This window comes from Calidris pugnax, unplaced genomic scaffold (genome assembly GCF_001431845.1).
Source record: "Calidris pugnax isolate Ruff unplaced genomic scaffold, ASM143184v1 scaffold304, whole genome shotgun sequence".
NCBI lineage: Eukaryota > Metazoa > Chordata > Aves > Charadriiformes > Scolopacidae > Calidris > Calidris pugnax.
The window spans coordinates 176,579-198,188 of NW_015091068.1; the positions used below are offsets into that span (position 1 = coordinate 176,579).

General features: G+C 47.7%; 1 protein-coding gene across 2 annotated transcripts in view; it reads right to left on the reverse strand.

Moving 5' to 3' along the window:
* Positions 1-21,610, reverse strand: part of GAS7 (growth arrest specific 7) — a 92,016-nt gene that overhangs the window by 16,172 nt on the left and 54,234 nt on the right. For both annotated transcript variants that reach the window (XM_014956967.1, XM_014956968.1), the window contains 4 exons: positions 21,422-21,475; positions 11,260-11,349; positions 7,188-7,303; positions 242-316 (listed from right to left, as the gene is read on the reverse strand). In XM_014956967.1, the coding sequence (XP_014812453.1) occupies positions 242-316; positions 7,188-7,303; positions 11,260-11,349; positions 21,422-21,475 (335 nt within the window). The remainder of the gene's footprint in view (positions 1-241; positions 317-7,187; positions 7,304-11,259; positions 11,350-21,421; positions 21,476-21,610) is intronic.

Sequence of the window (21,610 nt, forward strand, 5' to 3'; positions counted from 1 at the left end):
AACAAGATAGCACAAACACATTATTGGAAATGCAACATTCTATACACATATTCCTAAAACTTTTCCATTAACATCTTCAAAAGAAAAATACTCCAAAGTATTTCTATTTTCACACACCCAGGATGCTAAGCTAAATAAACCTCTTCTCAGTGGGAGAGCACAGGAACAATACACGTACCTGCATGGGAGGAATGCCTTTTATGTTAAAATGTCTTCTGAAAAGGCACACAGACACACTTACCCTTCTTCCTGAGCAGCCAAGGAATTCTGAGACAGTTTGGAGAGGTTCTTAGCATATTCCTCCTCAATCTTTATCCTACACTCACACACAAAGAGAGAAAATAAAAAGACCGCAGTAAGTAAGCTTTAAGGCAGAAACCCACATGCATAATTTAAAGAAATTCTCTGCATGTTAACAGATCTTGCCCAGGAATGTTCCTTTCAGTCTCCAGGGCTTGGCAGCACCAGTTTCAGGATCCATCTCTCCCCTCCACATGCTAAAAATGCAGTGGCAAGAGCACGGATATACACAGGACAGCATTCGCAATAAAATTAGAAGAAAAAGCTACAGTTCTGGAAAGCAAAGAAGAAGGACAAAGTGTTTCTACTGTGCAACATGGACTCTTTGCAAAACTCACTCGAGAAGCATGTGTTTCAGTCTGCTGCTACACACGAGGTTGCACAGTCTTGAAGCAAAGATGAAGGAATGCAGTGATATATGAGAAATCCAAATGAGGTTTGGGGCACTGGACCTTTCCTAGGGACACCAAATGCTTCCTGCTCCCTGTTACAGGTGCCAAATCTGGCATAGATGTGGCAGAGGCTTCTGTCCCTGACACATGGTGGTGCACCCCCTTGTCCTTCACCCACCCCTACCCTGTTCTTTTCTCCAGTCACTCAGCAGCAGCACGCCAGCAGAAGGATCTGAGCTTGCCAGTGGTGGTGTGCAGAAGAGGGGAGCTGTTGGACACAACCACTATGGGAACAGCTGCAGGGAAAACAGCAAGTGTAGCTGTTGAGCAAGGGGACAAGGGTAAATATTGATTGCACAGCAGGGAGGGAAGGAGTAGCTGTTGGTTCAGAGGTGATGTGCATCAGGCCTGCAACCCACCTCTGTCTCCCCTGAGTTCTTCTCCTAGGGAAACACTTGCAAAGCACACATGATCCCAACTAGGGCAAACAACTGGCAGTTCGCTGGTTTTCCAACCAGCTTGCTCAACAGAGTATCTCCAAGAGAGAGCTGAGTGGCACCCAGGTGGAGCAACTCCTGCTGCTGTGCTAACTACATACAAGCAGGGAAAAAACCTGGTTTCAAATCCACCTTCTTCCAGTGAGAAGACAGAAGGCAGGAAATTTTTGGCACACCTATCTGCAGTAGCTAGGCGAGCAACCGTGGCACACTGGAGACAAAAAGGGGTCCCTTGAGCCTCTGGGAAATCATGTCTAACTAACCTGATAGCCTTCTATGATGACATGACTGGATGGATAGATAAGGGGAGGGCAGTGGATATTGTCTACCTTGACTTCAGCAAGGCTTTCGATACCGTCTCCCACAGCATCCTCGTAGGTAAGATTAGTAAGGGTGGGTTAGATGAATGGACAATGAGGTGGATTGAAAACTGGCTGAAAGACAGAGCTCTGAGGGTCATTATTAGTGGTGCAGAGTCTAGTTGGAGGTCCGTAGCCAGTGGTGTTATCCAGGGGTCAGTACTGGGTCCAGTCCTCTCCAATCAATGACCTGGATGAGGGGACAGAGTGTACCCTCAACAAGCTTGCTGATGACACAAAACTGGGAGGGGTGGCTGACACACCAGAAGGCTGTGCCATACAGCGAGACCTGGACAGTCTGGAGAGTAGGGCAGAGAAACCTAATGAAGTTCAACAAGGGCAAGCGTAGGGTGCTGCACCTGCGGAGGAGTAACCCCCTGCATCAGTACAGGTTGGGGCTGACCTGCTGGAGAGCAGGTCTGCAGAGAGAGACCTGGGAGTCCTTGCGGACAACAGGATGACCATGAGCCAGCAATGTGCCCTTGTGACCAAGAAGGCCATCCCCCCCCTCCTCTGCTCTTCCCTGGTGAGGCCACATCTGGAGCCCTGTGTCCAGTTCTGGGCTCCCCAGTTCAAGCAGGACAGGGAACTGCTGGAGAGGGTCCAGCAGAGGGCTACAAAAGTGATGAGGGGACTAGAACACCTCTCTTCCAAGGAAAGAGAGGTGTTCCTCTAAAAAGACCTTAGACCTTAGGTCTTTTTAGACTGGAGAAGAGAAGACTGAGGGGGGATCTGATCAATGCTTATAAATACTTCAAGGGTGGGTGTCCGGAGGATGGGGCCAGTCTTTTTTCAGTGGTGCCCAGGGACAGGACAAGAGGTAGTGGGCACAAACCTGAACATAGGAAGTTCCACCTAAACATGAGGAAGAACTTTGTTCCTTTGAGGGTGGCCGAGCCCTGGAACAGGCTGCCCAGAGAGGTGACGGAGTCTCCGACTCTGGAGACATTCAAGACCCACCTGGACACGTTCCTGCGCAACCTGCTCTGGGTGACTCTGCTCTGGCAGGGGGTTTGACTGGATGATCTCCAGAGGTCCCTTCCAATCCCATATAATTCTGTGATTCTCTGAGCCAGCTAAGAGGGGTCTGATGTTCTGGGCTGCTGAAAATATGATCTGGATGTTACTCTGTGGGACATAGCTGGCTAAGGCTCAAGGTGACACCCAGCTTGGTACGGCCAGTATGTCACCTGTGTGGAGGCCTCTTCTTCCCCCCACCTCATGAGAACAAAACCAGCCAGTTTTCCACGCTTGCTGCAGCCAGACCAACAAAGACAGCATCAAAGGTTACACTGTGGTGAGGACCTCACTATGAAAAGGGCTTTATCCAGGCACACTTCACCTGACCTACTTTAAATACCTACTTTATGATGAGACTGATCTTGTCTCAGAAGTGACAATAATTTCTATGGACTGGAAATGGACCATAGGTCAACTATAATAAAGATGTAAATGTCTAAATGTAACTGACATAAATACCTAAGTGTCCAACCCAAAGTACCAGGGCTCACTGCTTTTGCCTCAGTTACCAGGAATTCTCAACCAAAGGTCTAGTCTACATCCTTCACAATAAAACTCAATTTTGGTTTAAGTATGTCTTTGAGTGATTTACTTGTGAATGCTAGCTATGTGTGCCAAGGTGTAGGTTGCTCCGCTCACTTTTCTGAGTAGCCCAGACAGACAGACCTTCACAGAATCCGTGTCTTGGTCCTTCATCTCACAGAGGAATAACCATCTTCCATCATAAAGGTTTGCTGTGAAAATAATGAACTTAAACCCCCATGAAGTTCCTTCACACTGCTGTAGCTGGGGAAGTATTGAACACAAGTCAAAAGGAACCCTCGTGATTTTCACACTGGCACACAAGACAAACTATGTCTGCTGCCATCAGTGCCTTTCCCAGGTGTGGCACCCTACATGGCAGTGCTCCTCATCAGTCCCAGTTTTGGCCCAGGCTCTGGGATTTCAGATGTTACTTGTACTGGAGGTGGATTGCACTACTAATAGGGCAGACTGCCTGACAATAATGGAATGACAATAAAAAGTAACAATAAAAAGGTGATTGCCTAATAGCCCCATTTATAAGACTTAAATTGTTTCAGCCCAGTCTGGCATCCTGTCCCCATCTGTGGCCAAAACACCTTAAACATTTCAAAAGAGGCTGAAAAACAAGATGAAGATATATCTCAAAAAGGGAAAAAATATGCCTCCTGGCCGGGGCAGATATAAACCCCTTGCAAACTCTGGATTGTGTGACTGAAACACCAACACATCAGTAAACAGGGACTCCTGAGCTTTGTGAGCCTGCCTCCAAAACTCCACATGACTGTTCCGCAATTACTCCAGCATCACATTAAAAAACCTCCAAGTTTCTTGCTTTTACTAACTTCTTTGAAAACTTTGGAATTTCACTCCCTGTGTAGTCAGAAGCATTAGAGATTGTAAGTGCATTTTGACCCATACTGTTCTGACGTTATTAGTTCTAGGTGCTCTTTGGATGTTTATTCCCCCTCTCTTACGTTCTTTTCTTTTGAAATAAAGTACTTTGTGTGCCCACACTCAAATAGTTTCAGTCACACCATGTTATAATGGATAAAGAAAAATTAAAGAGCCACAAAGGGAGGAAAAGATGATGTGATGTGACTACCACACAAGAAGAAACTAAATATATTAAGACAACACGTGGAACACAGAGAAAAAGTAATAGAGGATATCTGACAGATACCTAACACAACTGTCACTGTGTGAAGGCAGTGACTATCAGTCTTTTTACATTGTTTGTCCAGATTAGGAGGCAACAATGAAACTATCAAACAACAGAAGCACAATCACTTTTCTGTAGTGCATAAATTACAGAAGTCTTCTACAAATTGTTACAGTGCCCAAAAACATCAAAAGACTCAAAAGGATTAGACAGTGGAAGACATTTAAATAAGAACATATAAACGTCTTCCACTGTTTTAAAAGTATCTGCCAAACACGGCAGACCCAAGGCAAATTCTGGACCTGGAAATCCCCAGGCTTCTGATTATTGGAAGCTGGGAGGCCCAGAGACTCTTATGCTCTTTTTCCTCTTACATACTCAGTTCTGCCACAGTCAGATTAAAGTCAGTGGTATAGACAGACCTTCATCAGACTCACTACAGCCATCAGCCTGATTGCGTTTCTTTTTATAATCTGCTATTTATTTTAAATTTTCTAAGCATAGCCCAGCTCAATTAGAAAGTGAGTGGCCAAAAGCCTATGACAGCGTTACTTTGCTAATAAAAACACTACTTCTTATACTTCAAGAGACTGATGTTATTCAGGGCAGTCTGCAGATTTTCTTGGCCATTTTGGAGTGTTTACTTGAATGCAAATGCTAAACCATATTTTCACTTTTGATCTAAAGTAAGTCCTGAGCAGGACCGAGTAACATGCTCTGACAAGCTCTAGGCAATCCTGCTTTAGCAGGGGAGTTGGACTAGATGATCTCTACGGTCCCTTCCAACTCTAAAAATTCAGTGAAATACAGTAATTCTTTCCTTCTTTCACACCCACACCCTTGATCTTTCAGTTCAGATCTTTTTCTCCCTTTTTTGAGGTTCTGTCTCATTAAAATTCAAAGTCTGTATTATAGCCCTACCTTTGTCAACAAGAACTGAATGAACACCTAATTGCTCAGGTTGCTATTTACAAGTAGCTCCTCTAACAGCATCTACTTGATAAACTAAATTTCAGTTAGTATTGCCTCTTGTTGATTATTTGATGAAGAAATCTGGTTAGCGTGTCTCATCCCAGCTTCCTATTTAAAGCTACTTCTATTAGCTGCCTGAACCTCACCTCCAGAAGTCTGGTTGTACGGGTGGAGGGAATTTTTCTGGACATGAAACCCCCTACTTAAATGTGCTCTTGTATTCCTCAAGCCACCTGATGGTCATTGTGAAAATCTTAGCAGTACTTTTTCCCTCTTACCTGGGAATGTAAAGGTTTCCCTGATGACCTGAGCTTCATTTCCACGAGTAACCTCCCCAGCTCAACACCATCCTCCTCCTTTTCCACATACAGCAATTCAAAATCACTTGTTCCAAACAGAAGAAAAATATATTCATCTTTTTACACCTCCCATCTAGATCCTCTTCACACTCAATTCCACACCCTCTTTGTTACCAGCACCCAGTCAACCTTTTCTGTCTCTGCTTCTATAACATGCCTACTTCTACTGACAACACAAACATGTCTCTTCCCAGTGTCAGAGCCACTCTCTCCTTGCCCTCTCTCATTTAACGTCTCCCTCCTGAATGCTCCTTTCCTTCACTCTGTCAAATTTCATTATGTATCACTTTCTTTGGAGCAGCTTTCCTCCTCTTTTCCCTGGCCACAGCTATCACAATTCTGTTTGCCTTCTTATCTTCTAGCTTAGCAAAACTATTTCTCAATTGTATTTTTCCTTTCCCAGCTGGTCCTTTCTTCTACCTGCATCCTCTCGTCACACTTTTTCATGGATCGCAAAGACAACTGTCTCTCGGACTGTCTTACATCAAAGGCTTTAGAAATCCACAGGGATGCTAGGCACTCTGCACTTCCTGTATCAGACCGTCTCTGTTGCCTGTGCTATACTTTGCATTTCTCCACTGCTGCTGTATCCCAAATAATAATAATAATAATAATGAAAGACGAGGAATGAATGCAACTATCTGCAAGTTCTGCCCAATTGAACTGCCCCCCAAATGCCGACATAGGTGCCTGTTCTTTGCCTGGTCCATTGCTTCCACTACTGATTTATATCAGCAGGGCCATGCTGTGTCAGCAGCAGCGGAGCAGGAAGGTAATACCAACTCAGAAGCAAGCACCAACATAGAGGAGAGCAGCTCCTGCAACTGATGCAATTGCCTCCAGATAAGAACATCCATCAGTGTGCTCTGCCTTCCTCCTGGGAGTAAACAATGCTTGTTCCCTATGGGCTGTTCTCAAGTTTTGTGAGTCATCCTCAAAATGATTTACACTGGCTTGGACACAGACAAGCCATTTCAAATAATAGCGACACTACTTATGAGTAAAGATGTCACATCATTTCCAGTACACAGTTGAACTGAGCATCTATTAACTGCTTGTTTGGTGCCCAGTGCACTTCCCATGTCAGCAGAGCAACTGACCGTTAATGGCATTTTGATGTTTTCTGGTAGTGACATCAGCCTTTATGACTTGGGGTTCACTCTGAATATTTGTATGTATAGTTTAGCTCCGTAATCAGATTAACCCCAAGTGATGTCTTTTTACATCTTCCTCTAGGAAACTCTACATATGCTCCATGTCAACAAATTGCTTCTCTATTTTGCAGACAAAATATTTCCATTCTAAATATCACCTTTGCTATGTTTTTTCTATGTCTGTGTTTTCCCCTTGAATCTGCAGCTTAAATCCTTCTTGGTTCCCTCTATCTAATCAGACAGCCTGTGTGCAATATGACTGAGACAGGCACAGCAGGAGAAGACTGGAGAGTGTAGATGCACATTAAAGAAATATTAAATGTTCTTTAAGAACTGGTAGCAGATCTTTTACATAGCTTATGCTACGTCATTAATGTACCCAAGTAATACCTGAATCTGGAAAAAAGATATTGCCATAAATAGTTAATTTGACAGCAAAGTGTTAATTACCTTTCTCGAACAAACTCTGCCATTTCTTTCTGCATTTGTTTCCCTTTCAGTTGCTTTTGAAGAAGAATTTCAAATCCCGACACTGTATTGTTCCCTTGTGAATCCTTCTTATCAGCCTGGAAGGAAAACAGAAGTTCAACAAAAAGATACAGGGATCAAAATCACAGACACGCAGTTCCCAGTGGCAGTTGCCCAAGGAGCCACAGGCAGCAGTGGTGTCCAAAGAGCCCTTCTCTGACAATAGCTGATGATTGCAGCACCTCAGACCCTCTCAGAGGAATAGCCCAACACTTTCTCTTTCCTACAGAATCACAGAGTCTTCATGGTTGGAAGGAACCTCTGAGATCACTGATTCTAACCATACACACACACCAAAAAAAAAAAACCAAATCACAACAATCTCAGGCACTAGAGCATGCCCTGAAGTGCCATGTCTACACGTTTCTTAAATACCTCCAGGGAAGGCGCCTCCACCACCTCCCTGGACAGGCTGTTCCAGTGCCTGACCACCCTCTCAATAAAGTAATTCTTCCTAATATCTAATCAAAATCTCACCTGCCACAACTTCAGACCATTTCCTCTTGGGAGAAGAGGCCAACCCCCATCTCTCTACAGTCTCCTTTCAGGTAGTTGTAGAGGGCAATGAGGTCCCCCCTCAGCCTCCTCTTCTCCAAACTCAACATGCCCAGTTCCCTCAGCCTCTCCTCGCAGGACTTGTTCTCCAGACCCCTCACCAGCTTGGTGGCTCTCCTCTGGACACGCTCCAGCAGCTAAATGTCCTTCCTGTAGTGAGGGGCCCAGAACTGAACACTGCACTCGAGGTGAGGCCTCACCAGTGCCCAGTACAGAGGCATGATCACTTTCCTACTCCTGCTGGCCACGCTATTCCTGATACAAGCCAGGATGCTGTTGGCCTTCTCGGCCACCTGGGCAGTTCCTCTTATTCCCACTCCTCTTATTCCTTTTTTTAATGTGAAAAACAAAAAATGAGGTTTTACAGTTATTTTTAGCTAGCATAAGACTATGTTGGGGTCAAAGGAGCAGCCTTGCCTTCCCTTCTGCCCATGGCCTCTTGTACAGGCTGGCCAGAGCAAGCGTGAGCCCCAAAGCTCACCCTGCAAAGGGAAACGGGATCTTGGAGCCAACAGGGAACTGCTGGGGGAGAGGAGCGACACTGCTGCTCCTTCCAGGGGTAACCCAGCCCTAAATGACTTTCAACAGACCGTCAAGTTCAACCTGGATCTGCACTGAGAAAAATACAGCCAATCTGCAGAGATCTGCTGTAAACCAGGGTGAAACAGCAACATGTTCCGTAGATTACCGCCATACCTTCCAGCTTTCACTGTTTGTCTCCTACACAGCCCTTTCCACCCTTTGCTACACTGACTTCAGGGTTGCTACAAGGACTAACACAGTCTTCTCTCTGGTCTTTTCTCTCTCTCCTCTCTCTCTGCTTTTCCCTATTTCAGAATTTCATTTCCTACCCTCTTCCACCGAACAGGCCCAGAGAACACTTCCCTGATGACTAGAGGTTTTGCTCCCTGGGTGCTGTACATTTGCACAGAGAAAAATGCCACACTAATCAAAGCTTGAGACTTGCAGGACACCACGCTGGGCACCAGCAGCTGAGACAACAGGAGGAGCAGAGCTGACGGAAGAAGGAGGGTGGAGTGGACGATAGGTGACAAGGCCAAACAAGAGGAAAGTCCTGGGAGTGAAGCTATGGGAGGATAAAAGTTCTCAGAAGAAAGGCAGCTTTAAGTGGAGTTTCACTGAGAGCAAGATATGACCAAACCCCAGGAGCCAAGCACTGGCCAAGCCTAGATGAAAAGAACCAAGCAGGGCAGCAACTTCTGTGAGACACATGCAAAAAACATGCCCACACACTATTAATGATTTATTGCTCACTGGGACCAGAAGACTGGAAGAAACTATGATGGTTTGGTAATGTGGCCATTTATAAGTATGTCAGCGTACTTTAGCAAGTTACAGTCATCATACATAGTCCTCACACCAACTCTGAGCACACACAAGGGGAAGTGCTGCTTTGACTCCAACAGCAAGACTTTTTTCTAAGTGAAACACTATTTTAAACAGAAACTTTTCAATAAACAGTAACAGAAAACACACGTGAAATTCATAAAATCTTCATTGTTGAGGTAGTATTCCCTCCACCTGCCAAAAAACAGTTTTCCAGTGAAATATGTTTTCTATTAGCTGCACACTTGAATGACTACTGTATCATTTCAATCTGATTCAGGATCCAGGCAGCAGAGCTAAAGCACGAGGGCACACACAGAAACACAGCCACTGGAGACTTCCCATGCTGAAGGCTGCATTAGAACTACTCAATTTAAGAACTACGAAGAGGTCTGTCCTCCACAAATCTCATCCTTTAAAAAGCCATTTATCATCTGGCCTCCAGAATATCCCGTGGGAGCGAGTTTTGCAATTTAGCACAAAATTTGTAAGAATCTGCTTGTTTTAAATGCAATACCCTCAGCTTCCTTGTGCATCCCTAGCTCTCATCCTCTGGAAAACACTGAAACAATATTCCTGTCAGCCATCACGCTATCCCCGCTCCTGCTGCACAGCCCTTTAAGCTGAGGTATTTTCATATGTGTCGTTTGTCCCCATTTCCTGTCCAACACCATCTCCTGACAGTTGACCTTGCCTTTCTGGACGCTCTTCTGATAATTGCCCACATCTGAGATCACAGAATCACAGAATTGTAGCGGTTGGGAGGGACCTTCAGAGATCACAGAATCATAGAATGGTTTGGGTTGGAAGGGACCTTAAAGATCATCTCGTTCCAACCCCCCCTGCCATGGGCAGGGACATCTCCCACTAGAGCAGGTTGCTCAAAGCCCTATCCATCATCTAGTCCAACCCCCTGCCACAGCAGGTTTATCTAGAGCAGGCTGGACAGGAACACATCCTGGCAGGTTTTGAATATCTCCAGAGCAGACTCCCCCACCTCTATGGGCAGCCTTTTCCAGGGCTCGGCCACCCTCACAGGAAAAAGTTTTTCTTCATGTTCAGACAGAACTTCCTGTGTTCCAGCTTGTGCCCATTATCCCTTGTCCTGTCACTAGACACCACTGAGAAGAGCCTGACCCCATCCTCTTGCCACCCACCCTTTAGATATTGATAAGCCTTGATCAGATTCCCCCTCAGTCTTCTCTTCTCCAGACTAAAAAGACCCAAGTGCCTCAGCCTTTCCTCATAAGAGAGATGTTCTAGGCCTCTCATTATCTTTGTAGCCCTCTGCTGTACCCTCTCCAGCAGTTCCCTGTCCTTCTTGAACTGAGGGGCCCAAACTGGACACAGGACTTCAGGAGACCATTGGCCTTCTTGGCCACAAGGGCAAATTGCTGGCTCATGGCCATCCTGTTGTCCACTCCCAGGTCTCTCTCTGCAGAGCTGCTCTCCAGCAGGTCAGCCCCAACTGTACTGGTACAGGGCGTTATTCCTCCCCAGGTGCAGAACCCTACACTTGCTCTTCTTCAATTTCATCAGTTTCCTCACCGCCCAACCTTCTAGGTTGTCTAGGTCTCACTGAATGGCAGCACAGCCTTCTGGTACTGGTACAGGGCGTTATTCCTCCCCAGGTGCAGAACCCTACACTTGCTCTTCTTCAATTTCATCAGTTTCCTCACCGCCCAACCTTCTAGGTTGTCTAGGTCTCACTGAATGGCAGCACAGCCTTCTGGTGTGTCAGCCACCCCTCCCAGTTTTGTGTCATCAGCAAACTTGTTGAGGGTACACTCTGTCCCCTCATCCAGGTCATTGATGAATATATTGAAGAGGACTGGACCCAGGACTGACCCCTGAGGAACATCACTGGCTACAGACCTCCAACTGGACTCTGCACCACTGATCACAACCCTCTAATGGGTTAGATGGTTTCCACCTGATCTTCACTGGCATCCTCAGTCTCCCTGGTGCTGCCCTAAAACACTGCATTTCAGCCCACATTCTCCTTTACCTTGTACCACAAATCAAGCTGTTTGTTCCACTTTTTCGGAAGCTCAGGAGCTGCAATATGGCATGTGGCTGGCTGCCTACTTACCCAGAAATAATCACAGTAGCTCCACTCCGAAGGTTTCAGCAACTGCTGCTCTGGCATTACATCAGGATGGGGGAAAGTCACACAGTTTATCTGTAAAAAAAAAACAAAAGAGAGTTAGAAGGAAATGAAATGTAGCTGTTGATGAGAAATATGCAAATGAAAGGTCATATATACGCACTTCCAATCTGAAAATCCACAGCAAATGCATGTCAGGGAAGAAAAATTGGTTGTTGCATGGAAACAGCAGCTAAGTATTCCCAGAGGGCAACTCTGAGCAAGCAGGAGTGTCAGCTCAGAGGAAAATACACTACCCATTTTACATGAGGAAAACCTGCTTTACAGAATCACAGAATCTTTTAGGTTGGAAGGGACCTTACAGATCATCTTGTCCAATCGTCAACCTAAATTTGACAAAAATAAACACCCACACAACAAACAAAAAGCAACACCATCACTAAACCATATCTCCCAGAACCACATCAACCTGTCTTTTGAACACCTGCAGGGATGGTGCCTCAACCACTTCCCTGGGCAGCCCATTCCAATGCCTGATAACCCTTTCAGTGAGAAATTTTTTCCTGATATCCAGCCTGAACCTCCCCTGGCGTAACTTGAGGCCATTTCCTCTCGTCCTGTCACCTGTGACTTGAGAGAAGAGACCGACCCCCACCTCTCTACACCCTCCTTTCAGGGAGTTGGAGAGAGCAATAAGGTCTCCCCTCAGCCTCCTTTTCTCCAGGCTGAATAACCCCAGCTCCCTCAGCCTCTCCTCATAAGACTTGTTCTCCAGACCTCTCACCATCTTTGTTGCTCTTCTCTGGACCTGCTCCAGCACCTCAATGTCTTTTTTATGGTAGGGAGCCCAGAACTGGACACAGCCCTCAAGGTGAGGCCTCACCAGTGCCGAGTACAGGGGGACAATCACCTCCTGAGTCCTACTCCCCACGCTGTTCCTGACACAGGCCAGGATACCATTGGCCTTCTTGGCCACCTGGGCACACTGCTGGCTCCTGTTCAGCCGACAGTCGACCAACCCCCCCAGGTCCTTTACTGCCAGGCAGCTCCAGCCACTCTGCCCCCAGCCTGGAGCGCTGCAGGGGGTTGGTGTGACCCAAGTGGATGACCCGGCACTTGGCCTTGTTTAACCTCATCCTGTTGGTCTCAGCCCATCGATCCAATCTGTCCAGATCTCTCTGCAGAGATTGGAAAGCACTATACAGGGATTTCTCCTAGATCCCTAACAAACTGTGGTACAAATCCTGACGCGAAACACCCTTAGCATGCCCTGAATGTAAGAAATACCATAAGCAGCAGAATGCACCAAAGGCATATCTCCTCAGAATATGTTGGCTATGTTAGTCTCTTACAGGATTACAGAAAAAGGTGCTATTTTTTCAGTACACAGCCCTTCCATCTATTCCAGAAGCCCTTTCTGATGAAAGCGATGCTCACTGCAAAAAGGAACAGGGGATCTCTGAAGTCAGCTAGCTTTCCAATGCATAAAACCCACAGTAATTTGTGAGGCAGGACGCATCACACAGTCATTTAACAAAGGCATAAAAAAGTACAAGTGCTCATTAAGTTACAGCAGTAAGAAACATATCCTGATAAAGGAACACTGGAAGCAAAGAGCATAACAGCTACTATAGAAAGTGCTGCAGAACAACTTTAGACACAGTTAAGCCCTTCAGGGGAAGCATCAGCCAGAGTCAGAGCTCACTGCCAGTACATAATGCTCGCCTAAAATTTCTGCTAGGCACTATTGCATCCGCAGGCTCACTGGACACTATGGGTACTAGTGCGTTCATCAAGGAACCAACAGAAACTGGGGATGGACGACTCACAAATGTAACTGTATGGGTTTGGGGTTTTTTTTGGATCAGTTATTGTGGGCAGGGTTAGCACAGCTGCACAGGCAGAGCTAAAGGTAGTGCTTGCACATAGTGAGTCTGCCTTTGGGCTATTCAGAGAGGATCAAGGAAGACATGGCAACACCACACAAAGTGCTGACACAGTGAAACCCACCACGCTAGAGCAATGCAGACAAAGCCTTTAGCTGATAGAATGCTGTTCCTGCAAATCCACACTGGCTCTGCTGCTGCCTGCCCATGCTGAAGTTTCAGTGACTCTCCTGTACGTAATGCAAGAGCTTTCTTCACCCTCCTTCTCCACAAAATCACTCTTTCCAGAGCTTGCCAAATCCGTTTCAAAGCAGAACACCTATGGCGTCTCTGGCTGTCACCTCAGCTATATCCTAAACCGTGCGTCTTTCATTCCAGCTTCCTTCTATCTCCCATCAGACTTCAATCTGATCTGCAGGAGGTCAGAGACCAGGGCGCTTACCTCACCATTGCTTTGCAGGCAGCAGCTGTGCAACCCTGAGCCTGCCTCTCCAGCCTGGGCCAGCCATCACCGGCCACGCAGTCCCGACAATAAACAACGGGAGCTGCTGAAAACACCTCCCCGTTCCTTCAGGCTTCCCATCAGAAGTGCCGTGCACCAGGAGTTATTAGCTCCATTCAGAGCAGGATGGCCGTGTGACAGAGGTACCAGTGCTCACTCTTGCCCGGGCACCCGGCACCCCCGCGGGTCAGAGGACACACCAGGGACAGGCCAGTGCAGTCACACTGTAACTGCAGCCATGGGCCCCTGCGTTATCCCAGGCTGACCTCTGTCACCACCACAGCCTCCAGCACAAAGCCCCTCCACGAGAGACATCTCACTGAAGGCGCACCTTCTGACTCTGCTGAAGTTTTAGAATCATAGAATCACAGAATTGCCCAGGCCAGAAGGGACCTCCAAAGGCCATCTAGTCCGACCTCCCCGCAGTCAGCAGGGACACCCCCAGCTAGACCAGGTTACCCAGGGCCTCATTGAGCCTCTCCTTGAATATCTCCAGGGATGGGGCCTCAACCACCTCCCTGGGCAACCTGTTCCAGTGCTCCACCCCTCATAGTAAAGAACTTTCTCCTAATCTGCAATCCAAGTCTGCTCCCCTCCAGTTTAAAGCCATTGCCCCTCGTCCTGTCACTACAGGCATTTGTAAACAGGCTCTCCCCAGCCTTCCTGTAGGCGCCCTTCAAGTACTGGAAGGCTGCTCTAAGGTCTCCCCGGAGCCTCCTCTTCTCCAGGCTGAACAACCCCAGCTCCCTCAGCCTGTTCTCGTAGCAGAGGTGCTCCAACCCCCTGATTATCCTCGTGGCCCTCCTCTGGACCTGCTCCATCAGGTCCACGTCCTTCCTATATTGAGGGCTCCAGACCTGCACAGGTGAGGTCTCATCAGAGCAGAGTATTCCTCTGCTGCCTCCTCCCTGTCAGCTCAGGACATCCCTGCCAGCCCATCTGGTTTTTTAGATAGGGAGGCTGGGCTGGCTTTGTTCAGGGATCACCAGCTCCCATAGCCTGGGAGCAGACCCCATCACTGGGAAGGGCCGAGTCACAGGAGAGGAGATGGCAGCTCTCCTCAGACACCCTGTTGGGAGACCTCAGCTCCTCCCACAAAGCTCCACAGCTGATCAGCCCAGATGTCTACCAAATACCAGCTAGAATCCTTAAGCCAAATTGCTCCTTTCAGACAGCGTCTGACAGGTGCCCACCTGGGCAGTGCCAGAGTGGCACAGAGGGGCTGGCAGAGAAAAGGCTCCGCTTTGCTTCACTGACCACTGCCTCCAGGCCCCTGCTGACCACCCAGGCACTCCTCTGCTGCCACAGCCACATGCTGTTTTTCAAATAACATGATATATAGTCTCGCCTTAAAAAAAATGAGATGGCCTCAGAAGCCGCATACAATTGCTCTGCCACGTCTTGTCGTGGGCCAGCTCCTTCCTGCAGCTCATCCTCCCACAGCAGGGGGTGGAGGAAACAAAGTGTTGTCAGCAATGACAACCTTATAGGTAACCGTGTGAAGAGGTGCAGTGTCAGACAGGTTGAAACAGCTTCTGGCTTTGAGGATTTCTCACTTTGATGCTGCATTTCACACTCACTGAATAAAAATTTGGGTCACAGCCACAGATGACTTGGATGTCAGCTCCTCCAGCTCCTTGACCATCTCCAACCCCCCCCCCCCCCCCCCACAACCAACCCCCCCACCCGCGTCTGCCCCGGCACCTCGCGGGGCTGCCACGCACCGAGCGGCTCCCGCACCCCGGGGGCTGCCACGCACCGAGCGGCCCCGGCACCTCGGGGGGCTGCCACGCACCGCCCGGTTCCGGCACCCCGGGGGCTGCCACGCACCGAGCGTCCCGCCCCCCCACCCCCTTCCCCCCCCCCACCCCCCCCCCCCCGCCAGCAAGACCAACCTCTCCAGCACCTCCATCCCCTGAAGCCACACCAGCCCATACAAAACAATGCCCTCTGCCCAGCCACCATATGTGCTTACCCCACTTATTTCATGGGTATCCAGGACAAGGTACTATCTCTTGAGAGCAGACTGCCAAGCTACAGGAGCTTGGGATTTAGCTCCAGTTAAAAATAGTTAGCAGCAGAAGGCAAAACAAGTAAAGAGACTGCATGGGGGTTTTAAGGATGCTGGAAATGATTCACATCGTATCAGGAGCATCAACACTGCAGTGGTAAAAGAAGAAGCTGTTCTGGTCTCCACCTGTCCTCTTACTGGTGGTCTTGCAGAGAATGGCTAGGAGGTCCCCTGTGGAAACACACTGCTGAGTGGAGTTTTATGGTTTTTCCCCATAAAGACAGCAGTGTTTTCAAGGCAGATTTTCGTTGTCTCACTGGATAATGAGAAGCAGGGAAAAAGCACCTCCTAAGTGTATTTTGCAGCCTTCACCAGAAGACTGGGCATCACCACACTGTGGATGAGGACATGGAGGTGACATGCAGCAGAGAGCACGTACAGTGGCACACAAGTTGTTGCCTGCAGCTTAAAAACCTGCAAAGCGAAACTGCAAAGGAAATTCATATTCCCTGCTGGGACAGTGGCAAAAGTGGCACCTGTTTCACAAAAACTAAATCTGTGTTGGTTGGAAGCTGCTTATGAACTTTAAGAATCTCCGTTACATCACTTATGTCCTGAAGAAACAGAGTCCCTGGAAATACCCAGGCTCAGACCAGTGAAGTGGTGCCCATCCCCACTGTGATGGACAGAACCCTGTTCACACACACAGCAGAAAAAGAGCACGCACATCAGCTAGTGAGAGTGGACTATCATCAGACTCAGAGTTTTATGAATAAATAAAACAGTCTCCAGTTCTCAGCAACTTAATTGTCTAGAAATGATGCTGAATTGTCTAGGAAAAGTCATGAGGCCGTTTGGCTCCAGTATCACATTTAAAAGGAAACTGGTCTCAGAATTAAAAAAAAAAAAAAAAATGCAGAAGCTTTTGCAATCTGGAAAAAAATTCCAACCCAAACCCAAGGGATTACTTGCATGGTAAACAGAACTTCAGAGAACTTACAGTTTTCTACACAAAGTCCCGGAGTGGGCATGAAAATCTTCAAAATTCTCAAAATATTACTAAAAATTATATACAACTGTGTAGGAGATCCTGTGACTCTCTCTTTCATCACCACAGATTTCTTATACTCAAACAAGAGCTCTTGGATCTCTATTTCTGAACATTTCTAAAACCTCTCAGGGTCTCCCAGCAGGGAGGGGAACACCGTGCTGGCGCTGAGCAGGACATGGCTGCGAGCCAGTGTGGAGTGACCAAATCTTGCTCCCCCCAACAATCCTCCCTCTGAAATGCTCCTTTTCTTGTTTCTAAAATCAAAGGTAGCCGACAAAAAGCACTTTCGTTCACCAGTTTGGTGATGGTGATGAGCTTTTCTACTGAGGCTAAATAGAGCCAAAGCATCTTGTGATGGCGTCCTGATGTTAAACAGCATTAAATAGCTTTATCAGCAATGCCCTCTCCCCGCGCCAGGGACCACCGGTCTCACCAAGCATCCCTGAGAGCTGGTCAGGAGACACACAAGGTCCAAGTTTAAACTACAGCGCTAATCTCTTTCAACAGTGCTGACCAGCCGAGAAGGCCTGATCAAAAGTCTGCAGAAGCTGACTATTTACAGCTGTAATTGCCAGTAAGAAACAAAACAAATTAAAACACATATCTCAGCTAATGATGGAGTCACAAAACTTTAAGAGAAAACAAGGCGTTATGACCTGCATTACATTCGCACAGGCTCCACTGGGATAGCCAAGGTGATAATCAGCCTCACCATGATAGTAAATCCTCATCTAGCCTCTTTGCTAATAAAAATAATGGCTGTTGTCAGCTTGCAATGAAGCAAAATTAATGACAAGACACCAGCAAGGTGTCCTCCAAGTATAAGCTAAGCAAACTCAGCGGAGAGCAACAGCCTGTCCTTCCAGCTGCCACTGGACACAAGTGGCACCATGAAACCCGGGTGAGGTCACTGGATCTGGGAGAAGGTACGCAGACAGGCTGTGAGCTCGGGGTGGGGAGAAGAAAACCAGACAAACAACACAAATTGATGCATTTCTCTTGACAAGGCTGCTGTGTACCAGACTCAATATATAGATAAAAATACTTTTGCCTGTATAGTGATCACGGGCAAAAGCAATTCTACCCTTAACAGCTAAATATCCCAGCTATATTTCACATGACTACATCAGCAGTGATGGCAAAACGAGTCATTTATGTCGTAGGTGACTCTTGATGATATCTGAGATGAAAAAGTGACAGCCGAAGAGTCAGAGGAAGGCAGGTGAGCACACAGCAGCAAGAAACTTTGCCAGGTTGGCCAGGCACATTCATTTAATGGATTGCAAAGTCCTCTGGAGGCTTTGAAGTTGCAACCAGCACTCACCAGTAAATGAGAAATTGCCAAGCAACATGAATAAAACAAGAATAATTTGATCATGGCTTAGATAATCAACTGCATGTTTATTACATAAGACACTATATAAATAAATAAGCAGACAGTGGGTGAGCTTGCTGTGCCGTGCTAAAGCAACTAAATCAGGGCAACATTCTTGCATATTTCTTCAATTTAAAAATGCAGATCATTTGTCCTGATTTTTGCACATTCACGACACCTTAAACACAGCCCAGATGTTCCAAGTTGCCTAACTTCAGTATCTGTGTCACAATTTCAGCTGAGACCCAAAAAGTACAACAGTCAACTCCACTAGATGTAATGAGTTCACCTTTCAAATGGGACCATTTGCACAGAATAGCCAAATGCAAAAAAGCTGGAGGAGATCTCAGAAGACCTTAGGCACAGAAAAAGGCTTGGGAAGTTTTAACTCTAGCCAGACAGGGAAGCCCAGGAATGCCTAGATGTGTCCAGGTAGTTTCAATACCACAAGTTTGCATGTGGTTTTAGCGCAGGCAGGGTGATGCTGCAGCTACAGTACAACAGAAGAACATACAACTGAAGTCCTGACCAGTAACAAATTCAATTGATAGGCTTCCTATTTCAAAGAGAAGATTCTGTCAAAAGTGTTCAGAAGCCCTCTTCATTTGGTCTATCTGTGGAAAGGCGCAGAGATGATTTGGTCAATGCCCTGTCAAAGCAGGGGAGATCTGATCATCTCTGCCATGCAGCCAGCCCCAGGGCAGAAGGGAGAACAGTGCGGAACATGCAGCTCTATACGGCGTTCACCACATTGTGCCAGACACACAGCAGCAGAAAACACCCAGTTATTGCATGTAGACTGCCCCTCTTCCCATCTGCAGCACATGTTCATTTCTGTGTCTGACATACACGATACAAATGTCATCATTTTCCAAGTCATGCCAAATCCTGACAAGGCACTAGAGCATCATTCAGAAAGCCACGCTCAGAAACACTTCAAGTGAGACACATCTCTGTCATATCTGAGTCTATATCCCCCTGCGCCTTCTCCATTTAACTCTCCCAAACCTATGGCAAAGGAGCTTCAGCTTCCACAGCAACTCACGGCCAGAGACAGCATTTCAGGAACCAGACAGCAAGCCATCCAGTCGCAAACTAATGAGTGTACGCACCGCAAAATCAGTGCAGACCACAGACCCGCACTGCTGCTTCCTAAGTGAGCATCAATAATTTCTGCAAGCAGCAGTTTCATAACAGCCTCTGATATAACACAGCAGGGGTTTCCCTTCCAAAGAAAACAGACACCACAGTGTTGGTAATAGTCATTTACCAAAGAGAAAACACCACGCTCCTTGTTGGGTGCGCACAGATGAGAAATAGCCCAGCTCTCACATGCCTTCAGGATTTCCAGAAGCCATGCTCCCAAATGGCTATCTGGATGCAGAGGAGACAGATGCATTCCCAGGAAGATGGGAATGAACTCCCATCCCTCTGCTGAAGTGGTAGAACAGAGAGAGCTGGTCTGTGGCCGCTAGTCAGGCTGGACATTGCCTGATGTCCACAGTTTGCATATCACAGGGTTTCAGTTTGGGGGGAGGTTTGCCGGACTGAGAGCCCCAAAGCTAATCACAAAATTCCCGTCTGCAAGAAGAGGTTCTGAGTGAGCGCTGCTACAGACCAAGAAAACCCATCTGACAGCATGCTAAGGATGTGCCCTGCAGCTCTGTCAGCCAGAACATCCCAATGTCAGCTTGAGTGGTGCTGAACAAACATAACCTCCTGGGAGACAAGGGGGAAAATTACATTGCTTTACAGCTTACACTCTGCATGAGAATGTTGTTTTTCACAACGCTTCCTTGATGCAGGCAATGGCTTGGAGCAAACAGCTGTTAAAATTAGCTTGGTTTTGTCTGTTTAATGCATTGTACTTGAAAGCTTCAGACTTCTGCTGGAGAAACACACACCCAGTGACCCTAACATAACACACAACACTTTCTTGCTTTGCAGATGCTACCAGATGGCACATGGGCCAGCAAACATGGCAGTGAAAACCACCTTGGTGAACAGCCTGCAAACTCATCCCTGTAAACAAGGAGATTTTCAGAAGCACAAGCATTGTTACTCCTGAGCTGCACCCTGCATCCCAGTGCCACCCACCCCAGGGCCATCCCTCATCCCTCCGGGGACCACCTTCTGCCCACAGTTTGCTGCTGCCCCCAACTCGTGGGGCAGGGGCTGAGGAGGTGGCTGGGACACGTTCCCAGCCCAGCACCACAGCCCTGGGAACTCTGCAGCTGGACTCCCCAGGACATCAGCAGATCTGCCCAAACCAACAGATTCATACTTCATGACGCACCACCCTCTCAATAATAAACAGTAATAACACGTTTTTGATTAGTAATGACTGATTTTGATAACCACGTAAATTGTTGAAGTTTTTTTTTTTCCCCAGAAAACTATCTAAATAGCAATGACTGACCTGCACTGCAGAGACCAGAAACCCCGGGAATTGTGCCCACCGATAGGTAAGTCAACAGACTGCACACGGTACCATGTACCAACCTCCCCCTCATAGTCACAGTTAACAACGATGTATTAAATTATTCCTTTTGTTCTCGTGGGTTTTATATCTACTAACGCTTGCAGCTGTAAGCATGTTTATTGCCTCTCCTTTATCACTACAAATCATTTATCTTCTCGTTTATCTTCTTTATTATTTCCTCTTAAATAAAATAAATCCTTTAATTCCCAGCCACTTTCATTAATCTATTTTGACTTCTTTCCTGTTTTTAAACATCTGTCCTGAACTGAGGAGTCCAGAAGTGCAAACCGTGTTCCAGATGAGGTCACCAGGCAGACAAAAGATATTAACGTCTGTAAACACAATACAGAGAACATCATAATTGAGTCAACTACACTTAATCACTAATATTAAAAGCAAATGTCAGATTCAGTTCACACTGAAACCGAAAATCTCTGCCTATACGTCCCATCAGAAATCTTCACTTGGATACTGTGCCACAGAAACACACCTTCCGGCACCTCGGAGCACAGAACATAGGGCCCGCCCGGGGCAGCGACCCGGCCCCGCCGCCGGCCCTCCCCTCGCCTCGCCGGACCCCTCCAAGCCCAGGGGCCGGGGGCGGCCACCGGGCGAGGAAGTTTTTCCCGGACAGCGGATCCAAAGCCCGCACCTCCGGAGCTCGGCGCTCTCCATCCCCGAACCTCCTGCTCGGCCGACAGGCTCAAGGCGAGAACGGTACCGGAATCCTGCCCGGCACGGAGATCCCAACGGCTCCTCGGGGCCCCCGACCTACTCGTGTTTAAACACCGACACGGCTTCGCCCGCCCGCCGCCCCCAGCCCCGCTCCCGCGGACTCACCGTCAGGCTGCTCTCCTTGCTCTGCCGCCGCGGCGCCGCCGGGGACCCCGGGCTCTGTGGAGACAAGCGGGGGGCATCGTCACGGCCGGCCTCGGAGCCCAGCATGGTGGGCGCGGGCCGCGCAGGGCGGGCGCTAGGCGGACCCCATGGCCCGGCGCCGCGGCTCGGCACGGCTCGGCACGGCTCGGC